This window comes from Impatiens glandulifera, chromosome 4 (assembly GCF_907164915.1).
Source record: "Impatiens glandulifera chromosome 4, dImpGla2.1, whole genome shotgun sequence".
Taxonomy (NCBI): Eukaryota; Viridiplantae; Streptophyta; class Magnoliopsida; order Ericales; family Balsaminaceae; genus Impatiens; species Impatiens glandulifera.
The window spans coordinates 26,139,374-26,152,693 of record NC_061865.1 but is presented as its reverse complement, the minus strand read 5'-3'; the positions used below and the strand labels follow the sequence as shown (position 1 = coordinate 26,152,693).

The following is a 13,320-nucleotide window of genomic DNA, read 5'->3' as shown; positions in this document are numbered from 1 at the left end:
AAATACATCACTACCCAACCATAGACAATCATTTTTAAAAATTAATATTTATTTTAAAAAAAATTATCATTATCTATTAGTACCCTCTAAATATTTAAAAATAATATATTTTTTAAAATTGTATAAAATTATTACAATTTCTTTAAATACATCACTACCCAACCATAGACAATCATTTTTAAAAATTACTACCCAACTATGGTTAGGCTCATACTGATTATGTGAGGATTTTATCCAATAATTCAATCATTAAATTTCCTATTTGTTTATTAATAAACATTTAATTTATTAAATAAAGTATTAAATTATCTCTTATTTAAATATTTTATTATTTATTAAAGATGATGATATTTAGATAATATATACTTAAAAATCATTTTTTCTCAAATCATATCAAACTATCTTTTCATTTTTTATCCCCAAATATTCCAGATCAATTAAATAACTCTAAATGATTAGATGACTTTTATAACTAATGTTGCATGTGACAAGTTTTGTTTGTTAATTTAAAATAATAAAAGGACATTATTATATAAAATTTAAATTATAAATATATTTATTAAATAATTTAAAACAAAGCATAAATAATTGAATAATATTAATAATGAATAGACGAGAGATAGAGAGGGCTCGGTCCATCGGCCAATGTGTAAGCTTCATTTTTTAAGCTTTTTATTACCCGCAGGAGTCCTCTTCGCCGTAATTCTCTCTGGAGTCGCCTCTACAACCCCTTGACTCCTGCGGGCTACATTGGAACTAAACGAGAGTAAGGCTTTCTCCTCAAGAGAGAAGACTGACTAGACGTAGTTGTTGGAGAGTAGGGTTCCAAACCTTGTTTTTTTTGTTTTTTTCTAATATAATGCTCTCCTTTTAATAATAATTATGAGAAGAAATTTCATGGTTGCCGAAGAGGAGCCTTCTCAAACCGATCGACCATCCCGGGGTTATGTCGGTCCTCAGTAGAACCCCATAAAAAAGTCCTACTGGCTCTTTCAATGACTTCTAGGTTACCTCGTGGAAGTAGGGCAGTTTGCCCATTCGTCAAGGCCCAGGAATCTGCTGGTTAGGGTGGGTATAAAGTAGAAGGGAAAGAGAAGGTTGTCTTCAAAGCACAACTATAACGAATTAAAAACCTCAATCCCTTGCTTCTTGCTTTCAAGCCCAAGCCTACGCTTAGTAAGTAAGTTTTTTTATTTTATATAAAATAAAGGCGCGCATTCCTAAAGCTTGGTCAGAAAAACGTTATCCTAGACTATATTGAGGAGTAAGGAATCTTTTGCTTCTCGGGTGGTGGCGAACAATGCTGCTTGCGGTGCGTGCCCGCCGGCCCAGCCTGCTTCTCGCCCGAAAGAATCGCTCATTTTCAACCCATAAACCCATTCTCAAACCCAAAATACAGTAAACGTCACATCAAACATTAATTCATCTCCAACTCAAAACCTATTTCCAAACTCAAAAAAATATTATTAAAATATTCCTTTCTTACACTAACTTTTTAAACTTATTAATATTATCTATATATTTATCAACTTTAAATATTTAACCCAAATATTTTCTCATTCATCTAATAATATTAAAATAAAATTAAGTATATATATCAATAATTCATAAACAACAAAATAATTCAATAATACATTTAAATAAACAAACATATTATATTAAAACAAAACTATTATACATTTCTATGTTTATTAATATTGTTTAAAATTATAAATTTATAATCTATAAAATTTAAGTTATAAAATATAACGTAAAAATATAAAATAAAATAAAAATATAAAATAAATTAGATAAAATTTTAAGTGTAATACAATTTAATAATTTAATTAAATATTTAAAAATATTATAACTTTTTATGTTAAAATTAAAAATTAAAAAAATAATAAATTGTTTCAAATATATAATATACTTATAATTTGTAAAATCAATAATAACTCAGAAGATATTTTTAAACAATATTTTTATTTAAATAATATATATATAATATATTTTATTTAAAATAAATAAAATAAAAAATACTTAAATAATGATATTTTTAGAATAAAATATGTTTAATAATATTAATAATTTTAATTTTATATATTTATCTATAATATATTATTATTTAAAAGATATGGATTTTATTTTTATTTAGTAGAATAATATTAGAATATTAAAATATATTTTGATAATATTTTGAGTTTTTTTAAATATAATTAATAATATCTTTTCATTATTATTTATTTTACTAATTATAAATATTATATATATATATATTAAAATTGTTAATCTTTTTAAATTTTAAAATAAAATATTAATTTTAAATTATTTTATTATTTGAAATTAAAAACATAAGTTGAATTTAAAGATATAGTTTAAACAAATATATTTAATCATAATTTTGAGTGTTCAAATCTTGCGAATGCATATTTTAATAATAATAAAATTTATGTGACGAGACACTCATAACTATAATACATAACACAAAATATAAATTTTAAAAATAAATGAATATAAAATTAATTGGATCAATTTTTTAGATTGATTTAACAGATTTTTCATATCTAATGTCATATTATTTTATTGTGTCTATTAACTAGTATTCACCTATGTATACATAGATAGAAAAATTTTAGATCAATTATAACTATTTGTCTTCTAATAATTTAGAATGCACAAATTAATTTTTTTTTTTTTTTTGAAAACATGCACAAATTAATTAAACTCATATGAAAATGGGTTTTAAGACATTTTTTATTAAAATGTCATTAAGAAATGATATTACAATACTCCATAATTAATTTTGAATAATTTCAGTTACATATACGATCACAAAGAAAACATTTTTTTATTGCACTTGTTAATACCCATTTCTTCACAATCATATTATAAGTTACTTTTTGTTCACTAATTATTAATGTTTTGGGCATGCCACTTTAATATGGCTTGGTACCAGTTCCACTGAAAGCACAGTCCAACCAGACGCAATATGCTTGCAAAAACCACCTCAAAAAATGCCATTATGTAGGATCTTTGAGGAGACAATCCAGCACAAACTACACCCAACATCCATCCCTCAAAGTTGCAAAAAACATTGAATTTTGCAGATTTTATACCATCCAACGAGATCTTAGCAACTTTAGCAGATTCCATTGCACCAGATGAAGCCGCAATGATGCTAGTCAGAGCTGGCCTCGTCTTATTCTCTGCATTTTATTAATTCATGTTACTAAAACTCAGAGAAAACCAAGTAACAAACTTGTATTATATTTGATTTCATTACGTTCTACCAAACCAGGTGTATTAGTGTCCGGAGGATATATTAGCGTTATATGAATGTTATAAGCAATAAGTTCTTGTTGCAATACTTCCGCCATGCCTCTTAGACCGAATTTACTAGCGGAATACGCGCTGTAACCATATATGCCTACCTGTTAAAAGTTTCAGGTTCAGCTAATTAAACTCACAAGGAGAAATATGAGTTAGTATTAATAGAATTAGCGACAATTTCTTATTAAAATTTCATCTTATCAAAGAGAAGAATAACTAAACAAACACTAGAAATTAATCATACAAAGTTAAACTACCTGACCAGCTTGTGATGACATAATTGCAATCGAGACTGGTCTTTTGTCCATTCGAGCTTTCATTCCAGGCAAAGCTGCCTTGATAAGATGAAATGTACCGATCAAATTAACATCAATAATGAACTTAACCTCTTCTAAATCCTGATTCACCAATTCTCGCGCCACAAAAAAACCTTGGTTGCAAATGAGCACGTCGATAGGTCCAGCCTCGTCTATGGCTTTCCTCACAGACTCCATATCGCGAACGTCGGCACTGAAGATGGAGACGTCGATACCAGTGGCTAGACGGATTGAATCCTTGGCATCTTCTAGCTTTTTTATGTTGCGAGCTAGAATGGAGACTCGCGCCCCTTCTATGGCGGCTCGTTTGGCCAGCTCGAGGCCAATGCCGCTAGATCCTCCTGTGATGAATACATGGCGACCCTTGATTGGGACCTTCATTGGGTGGGGACGGACGATTAGAGATAGGAAGAAGATGAGGGAAAGGGGGAGAAGGAGGATAAGAGAAAATGACACCAACATTAATGCGTCTTCCATGATGAATCTGCTATAAATAATAAGGAAGAATAGTATATTTATATACATTAATTTAACTGTTAAATTTTTGCCAGCTCTATTGACATTATTATTATTGCTATTTTTATCCACATAGTATTAGTTGGTGATTTATTGCCATTACGAATTATTTAATAATATATTTAATATTTTAACTTAATAATTTTTTTAAAATTAATAATCAATAAAATATTTTAATATTAATAATTCTAATTTATATATAAAATCTATATTACTAATTTTTTTCATCTATATTTAAACTATCATAGCAAACTTGTATTACAAAAATTAATTAAATAAGTTACACAAAAAATTAATATTTGATATTATAATTGAAAAATATTTTTTCGATTTGAAATTAATAATCATGATTAAATATTTCAAAAATCATTCAATAAACATTCAACTAAATTGATAAATATTTTAAAAAAAGTAAAATTGATAAATATTATATTATAGAAGAAATTAACAAAAAAAAAAATCACATAATTAAATTATTATAATAAAACGTAAAAAATATACAAATAAATTAAAACTATAATATTTTGTTATATAAGGTAAATATGTCTAAATTTGTAATACATAAATAATTATTTTATATCATTTTGGATACATTTATAATATAATTTATATTATTCTAATTATTCCTTTAAAATTAACATTAAAAAAAGATAGTAAAACAAACAAAACATCAATAATTAAAAAAAAAATAAAAATTAATAGTAAAATTGGAAAAAAAAAATGATAGTAAAATAGATAGAAAAAGATATATATATATATATATATATATATATATATATATATATGAAAGTTATATTGTTATCTTTAACAAATGAATCATGTCAAAATTTATACTAGATTTTGTTTTTCAAGGATGATTTTATTAACGCTCTCAATTGGAACTACAATTCATTCATCCCTCAAATATGGACCCGCATATACCATCACATCTTATTTTCACCCACATATACATAGATTTCATTATCCCTCAAATTCTGACCCAAATATACCCACGTATCAAGAATTCCATCAAATTTGAACTAACATATACCATCATATCAAAAAGGTCTTATTAACATCACTCTTAATTTGAACCATTATTTCTTTAATTCTTCAAATTTACACCCACGTATATTATAATGATTTTCATTTTAGTATTTATAATACCCCTTCTAAAATCCACACCAGCTTGGAATCAAACCATGGTCTTAGTTTCAAATATAAATATTTAACTATTAGACCACTTATGATTATTAAATTCAATTTATAATATATATATATATATATATATATATATATTTTGTATATAAGGTTTTTTATCCTCTATTTAATCCACAATCTCTATCACTAAAAATACATAAAAGAATGTTATGAAAATGAAATGATATATCATTTACTTCATAGAAAATATAGTTTATGTCTTAAAAAACCACCTCTTCAAGAAGTTTAAAGATATCATTATTAATACTCACTCTCTTAATTTAAACTATCATTCCTGCATCCCTCAAATTCGGACTCACATATACCATCATATTTTATTCGCACCCACATATACATATATTCTCCTTCAAAGATTACATTATTAACATACTCTCTCAATTTGAACCAACATTCTCTTATCCCTTAAATTCGGACTCACATATATCATTATATCAAAGATGTATTATCACTCTCAATTAGAACCACCATTCCCTTATCCCTTAAATTCGAACTCTATAACCTTCCACAAATATTCTTACGTCCGGGTCCCATATCTTAGCATGTGCCGTGATGAGGCGGACGCGTGAAATATGGGAGGGAGATATCATATCGCGGGGTGGCTCGAAGTTAGATGCATTTCAACCTAGGTTTTCATGCCAGACATCTTTTAAAATAAAAATTTTAATTTTTAAAAGATTTTTAAAATACCTGGAACAGTAAGAAATTAATCAACAACAATTTAAATTTTAATCTTTTTTTCAAATTTTAATTATTTATGGGCTAAATAAAAATTTTAAAAGATTATTTATTTGAAAATCAAAACCGCTAAGTAATTTTATGAAAATCAATAAAATGATACGTGTATAAACGTATTCATACTAGAGTTCCTGAAAAAGAGTGGTTTGTGGTCTGTTTACGCTCGGGAAAGGCTTTCCCGCTATGTCATTCGCGCCCGTTTAAGGAAGGTTTAAAAAAATTCTTCTAAAATAAACAATGCCTGGCTTTTATAAATCTATTTATAATATTTATTACATTTAATTAGTAGTCAATGGGTCCTAAACAATGACGAGTTTAAATAATTGTACAAAATTATTTAAAAGGGGTGTGTACCTGTTGCGCTGGTATTTAGATTTAACAAAACCTGAAAATATGATAGGAAAATGTTAGAATTTAAAAATAAATTTCAAACGGGACCTTATCCAAAACATTGGTTTATGAAACATACAAAAAATATAAAAAATATCATTGTCTAACATAGGGCTGCAAATGAGCCGAGTCGAGCTCGAATTTGCTTGAGCTCAAACTCGACTCTATTTAGTATTTATTAGCTCGACTCGAACTCGAGCTCGAACGAGTTTATAAATTTGAGCTCGAGCTTGACTCGACTATTACCTATAAGCTCGGCTCGACTCGAAAAACTCGAACTCAAGCTCGAATTCAAGATCGAGTCCGAGCTCAAACTCAAGCTCAAGCTCGAATTCAAGCTCGAACTCAATCTAAAATTTATTTTTAAAATGAAATATCAAACTTTTATACATATACAACATTTAAAACATAATATTTATAATTGAAAATATGAAAAAATTATAACTATTTAAAATTCCAAAATCATAATAATCCAAAAAGCATTCAACCACAATTACTAGTCCCCTAAAATATAAAATTCTAAAATTAAAGTACAATACTATATAAATTGTTTGAACATTCAATATATTAATATTTTTTAAGTCACGTTCTTCAAGCATAGCACAAGTACACCTACCTGCATTTAAACTTAAAAACAATTAATATAAAAAATACATGTTAAAATAAATAACTAAAATTTAACTTACTTTAAGGTTTAAGGGTAGATACGGACAAAAAGAAATTCAACCTATTTTTTATTAAATATTATTATATATAAATTAAATTATTTGGAGTACAAATATAACAAGAATTTATTGACTTATTTATAGAAAGAATCTATTAATTTATTTATATATTACAATATATTATTAATATTATAAATTCATTTTTTCTCACAACATATTATATATAATATATACTAACCTTTTTTATCTCTTCATAATATATACAAAATATATACTAACATTTTTTTTATCTTTTTTTATATATAATATATTAATATTTCAATATTATATATATGATATAATATAATATTGTTTACCATAATAGTGTTTTTCTATATAGATCTATGATCAATATATATTAAAAATATTTTTCTATATAGATCTATGAACATTATTAATATATATAATATTTTTCTATATAGATCTATGAACATTATTAATATATATAATAATGTTTTTCCATATAGATCTAGGAACAATTAATATATATAATAGTGTTTTTCCATATAGATTTATGAACGATCTATATAAGCACAAATTTCTCATAATATAAAAAAATCAAAGTTATTTAAAAGTATGAGAAATAACTATAGTAGAAATGAAAATATATTTTAATTTACCTGTAGGTTTTTGTGAATGAATGAGAGAAATAGTGTAGATGAAAGATAACATAAAAAAATGTATTAACCTATTATGAATGAGTGAAAGTAATGATGAAGACGAAAGAAGAAGAAATAGTGAAGAAGGAAGAAGAAGAAGAAATGGTGAAGATAGAGGAAGAACAAGAAGAAAGAAGATATGGTGAAGACGAGGAAGAAGAACAAATGAAGACGAAAGAAAGAAGAAGAAAAAGAGATGAACTTATGATTGATACATTAGAAATTAGGGTTTTGTTTTATGACAATACAATATAATAATGTGGATTATGGGCCTTCTATATGGGCTTTGAAAATAGAGAAAAAAAAATTGTTTTAAATTTTAAGTTTTTTATATTAAATAAACAAATAAATATATTATATGTTATCAGGCTCGAAAAAGCTCGACAAGCCGTCGAACAAGCATTATATGAGCTCGATTTCGGCTCGAATATTAAACGAGCCGGCTCGAACTCGATCAAAGTCAAGCTCAAGCCGAACTTTGATCGAGCGGCTTGACTCATTTGCAGCCCTAGTCTAACATTTCGGGATTATTTAAAAATAGGTTCGGGTTCCAAAATTCCAAAATAATTTTAGATTTTTGAAAAGTGGAACTAAACAAACTTTAAGACCGGAGGCCTAAGGTCTGGGTTCGGTTTGGCCAATCTAGGCTCAGTCGGGCTTGATCAAGACCGGGGTGGTCTGAACCATAGTTCGGGTCGTATGGGTTAAGAGACCAGAGAGCTCGGTCATGGGTTCAAGAGACTCGGTCCCAAACTCAAGTGGCTTGGTCAGAGACCTAGGAGGCTCGGTCCTAGGTCAAGTCTACTAGTGTAGGGCCTCGGTCCTAGGGATAGGTAGTTATTGGTCCTAGGTCTAGGGTTATGGTTAGTTTTACTAGTTCTAGGTCTAGAAGGATAGATCCTAGGCTAGAGGCTCTCGGTCCTAATCATCGGTCCTAGGTTAGAGGCTCTCGGTCCTAAGACAAAGTAAGGCTCAGTCCTAGGTTAGAAAATCGGTCCTAGGCTAAGGGGAGGACTCAGTCCTAAGTCAAAAAACTCGGTCAAGCTCCACGGTCCTAAGCTAAAACCATCGGTCGCGAGGCTCAGTCCTTCCTCAAGAACACCGGTCTTGGTCCTTGGTTGAAGCTGAAGAACACAAGTCCTGATCCTCGATCAGAGATGAAGAACACCATTCGGGTACCCCAGTCGGACTCCTCGGTCACTGACTAAGATCCTCGATCGAATGTAGGACAATGGTGTTCTTGTTTGGTTAAAACATTTAGGTGCTATAACTTTTGATTCAGATCATGGAATTATTAATACTCACTCTCTTAATTTGAACTATCATTCCTTCATCCCTCAAATTCGGACTGACATATACCATCATATTTTATTCGCACCCACATATACATTTATTTTCCTTCAAATATTACATTATTAACATACTCTCTCAATTTGAACCAACATTCTCTTATCCCTTAAATTCGGACTCACATATATTATTATATCAAAAATGTATTATCATTCTCAATTCGAACAACCATTCTCTTATCTCTTAGATTCAAACTCACATGTACTATCATATCGAAAATTCCTTAACATCACTTTGAATACGAACCCTCAAATCACACCCAACCTTATCCCAAATTCGGAGTCACATATATCATTATATCAAATATGTATTATCACTCTCAATTAGAACCACCATTCTCTTATCCCTTAAATTCGGACTCTATAACCCTCCACGGATATTCCTACCTCCGGGTCCCATATCTTAGCACGCGCCTTGACGAGCCGGACGCGTGACAATATGGGAGGGAGATATCAAATCGCGGGGTGGATCGAGGTTAGATGCATTTCAACCTTGGTTTTCATGCCAGACATTTTTTAAAATAAAAAATTTAATTTTTAAAAGATTTTTAAAATACCTGGAGCGGTAAGAAATTAATCAACAACGATTTAAATTTTAATATTTTTTTCAAATTTTAATTATCTAGGGGCTAAATAACAATTTAACTAGAACTCAATTTAACTTAATCAAACATAACTAATTTAAAAGATTATTTATTTGATAATCAAAGTCGCTAAGTAATTTTATGTGTATAAACATATTCATACTAGAGTTCCTGAAAAAGAGTGGTTTGTGGTCTGTTTACGCTCGGGAAAGGACTTTCTCGCGATGTCATCCGCGCACGTTTAAGGAAGGTTTAAAAACATTCTATTAAAATAAACAATGTCTGGCTTTTATAAATCTATTTATAATATTTATTACCTTTAATTAGTAATCGAGGATCCTAAACAATGACAAGTTTAAATAATTGTACAAAATTATTTAAAAGGGGTGTACCTGTTGCGCTGGTATTTAGATTTAACAAAACTTGAAAGTATTATAGGAAAATGTTAGAACTTAAAAATAAATTTCAAACGGGACCTTATCCAAAACATTGGTTTATGAAACATACCAAAAATAAAAAGAATATCATAGTATAAACTTTCGGGATTATTTGAAAATAGGTTCGGGTTCCAAAATTACAAAAATAATTTTTGATTTTTGAAAATTGGAACGAAACAAGCTTTAGGACTAGAGTCCTAGGGTCTGGGTTCGGTTTGGCCAATCTAGGTTCAGTCGGGCTCGATCAAGGGGTGGTCCGAACCATAGTTCAGGTCGTATGGGTCAAGAGACCGGAGAGCTCGATCATGGGTTCAAGTGACTCGGTCCCAAACTCAAGTGGCTTGGTTAGAGTCCTAGGAGGCTCGGTCCTAGGTCAAGTCTACTGGTCTAGGTCCTCGGTCCTAAGAATAGGTAGTTATCGATCCTAGGTCTAGGGTTATGGTTAGTTTTACTAGTTCTAGGTCTAGAAGGCTCAAAACTAGGCTAAAGGCTTTCGGTCTTAATCATCTGTCCTAGGTTAGAGGCTCTTGGTCCTATGACAAAGTAAGGCTCTGTCCTAGGTTAGAAAAATCGGTCCTAGGCTAAGGGAGGACTCAGTCCTAAGTCAAAAAGCTCGGTCGAGCTCCACGGTCCTAAGCTAAAACCATCGGTCGCGAGGCTCGGTCCTTCTTGAAGAACACCGGTCTTGGTCCTTGGTTGGAGCTAAAGAACACAAGTCCCGGTCCTAGATCAGAGCTGAAGAACACCAGTCGGGTACCCTAGTCGGACTCCTCGGTCACCAAATAAGATCCTCAATCGGATGTAGGACAAAGATGTTCTTGATTTGGTTAAAACATTTAGGTGCTATAACTTTTGATTCAGATCATGGTATCATGATCTGTAAGCTACAATTTGATCAAACATGATCAAAATGATGAAACAATAGCTTGAGATATCATTATAACATGTTAAAAAATATGTAAAAGCTCTAATTGAATCAACAAATTCAGATTGTTAAATTAAATTAAATAAATAAAAAAGGAAAACTAATTAAAAGAGAAATAATTAGTTGATGAAAATACCTTAATAAACTTAGGTGAATAAGTATAATTCAATATGAAATAGTTTTAATGATGTGGTCTGAACAAAAACTAAATTGTGTAATTTTCCTCTGTGCAAGTACATCCCAAAATACGTATGTCTTTAGATGCAGTCTGAAGCAAACGCAAGCAGACGGAGTTTTAACTTCATCAGACGTGTTGTCTAAAGAAGTGCACGAGCAGACGGATTCTGAACTTCATCAGACAGATCGTCTAAAGAAGTGCACGATCATATGGAGTGTGAACTTAATCAGACGGGTTGTCTGAAGAAGTGCGCGAACATACGTAGTCTGAAATTCATCAGACGGGTTGTCTAAAGAAGTGCGTGAGCAGACTTAGTCTGAACATTATCAGATAGGTTGTCTAAAGAAGTATGTGAGCAGACGTAGTCTGAACTTCATCAAACGGGTTGTCTGAAGAATTGCGCGAGCAAATAGAGTTTGAACTTCATTAGACGGGTTGTCTAAAGAAGTGCGCGAGCAGACGTAGTCTGAAGTTTATCAGACGGGTTGACTGAAGAAGTGCGCGAGTAGACGTCGTCTGAACTTCATCAGACGGGTTGTCTGAAGAAGTGCGTAAGTAGGCGTATTTTGAACTTCATCAGACGGGTTGTCTGAAGAAGTGTGGGAGCAGACGTGGTCTGAACTTCATCAGACGAGTTGTCTGAAGAAGTGCCCAAGCAAACGTAGTCTGAGCTTCATCAGACAGGTTGTCTGAATATATGCACTAGGAGATGTCTAGGCTTCAACAGACACTCTAGTCTGAAGAAACACTAGCAGACGTCTAGGCTTCAACAGAAGACTAAAGTAGTGCCGCTCATCTTCCCTATTGATCGCCCGACAAGCGGTAGACTACCACATCAGCACACACAATAATCAACAGAATAATGCCACATGTCAATATTCAGATTCGACCGTTGCATTAATTGTCGTGCATCATTTATAAAAACCTTTTAATACGCTCAATAGTCACACTCCATTCAAATAGGGCTACGATACTCAAATGCGGCTACATCACTCAAGTAGAGCTATGCTACATCAGCACGCAAAGCTCTACAACACGCCATCATTAAATGCAAAGCGGTTGTGACTTAGATATATAAGTGGATATAAATAAAGAAGAAGGAAGCTACTTTTACTCTCTCACCATCCCAGTTGTAATTCGTATACTCTGTATTTTCTATTAAGATAAGTTAAGAGAGAAATTGATGTAACATCCGTAAAGAACATTAAGCATTATAAGTTGAACAGAGTGTGTCTGTTGAACAGAGTGAGAGCTAGTAGTTCAGAACAAGAATTGTTAAGTCCTGGATTTCTGAACGAGCTTGTGTAGAGGCTATACAAGTTAAAGTCTTTTAGTGTATCTTCTGGAAACAGAAGAAGGGGTGACGTAGGAGTTGTTATCTCCGAACATCCATAAACAACTTCGTGTCCATCTGTTAGGATCTAGGTCGCCGCTGGTGGACCGGGGGTTGGACCGATTAGCGGTTCTCACTCGTAGGGTGGTGGTTAATCCGGTTAGAGATTAACACCGGGGTTTCAATACTACACAACCTGTCACAAACCCTTGAACTAGGTTCAAGCGCGGAAGAGGTTTGCTTTCAGGTTGAAGCGGCACGCTTGTATGATAGGCATAGTCGGTTTCGGATGATGAAGATTTGGAGATGGTGGGTCGGTTTCGGTAATCTGGATATTCGGTATGGCTAGTATAAAGTCGGTTTGGAGCGGTATGGTTAAGTTAGTCGGTTATATAATGAAGCCAACAGAAAGTAAATAACACAAAAGATTTTATGGATGTTCGGAGATAAAACTCCTACGTCACCCCTTCCTCTCGAAACCGCGAGAAGGATATTCACTAAGGAATACAAGTACAAGCCGATCGAGACTTATTTTCTGCTCGATAACACTCTTACAATTTACACCGAAATTGTAGAACACGCTTTAACTTTCAACACTTAGGCTTTCTAGAATAGCACACTGTTATCACTTGTAGTAAATGCTCTTAGCTCTCGTTATCTCAATGTATGTCCCGCTTTTACTCT

The 13,320-nt window shown here is 31.2% G+C and overlaps 1 protein-coding gene across 1 annotated transcript; it reads right to left on the bottom strand.

The window, feature by feature from the left end:
• Positions 1-2,750: 2,750 nt before the first annotated feature.
• On the bottom strand, positions 2,751-4,102 carry LOC124936437 (3-dehydrosphinganine reductase TSC10A-like). Its single transcript, XM_047476935.1, has 3 exons — positions 3,567-4,102; positions 3,263-3,410; positions 2,751-3,185 (listed from the first exon to the last, which is right to left on the bottom strand). The coding sequence occupies exons 1-3, from the start codon at positions 4,086-4,088 to the stop codon at positions 2,887-2,889; spliced, it is 969 nt and encodes a 322-aa protein (XP_047332891.1). The 5' UTR covers positions 4,089-4,102; the 3' UTR covers positions 2,751-2,886.
• Between the last annotated feature and the right edge of the window lie 9,218 nt (positions 4,103-13,320).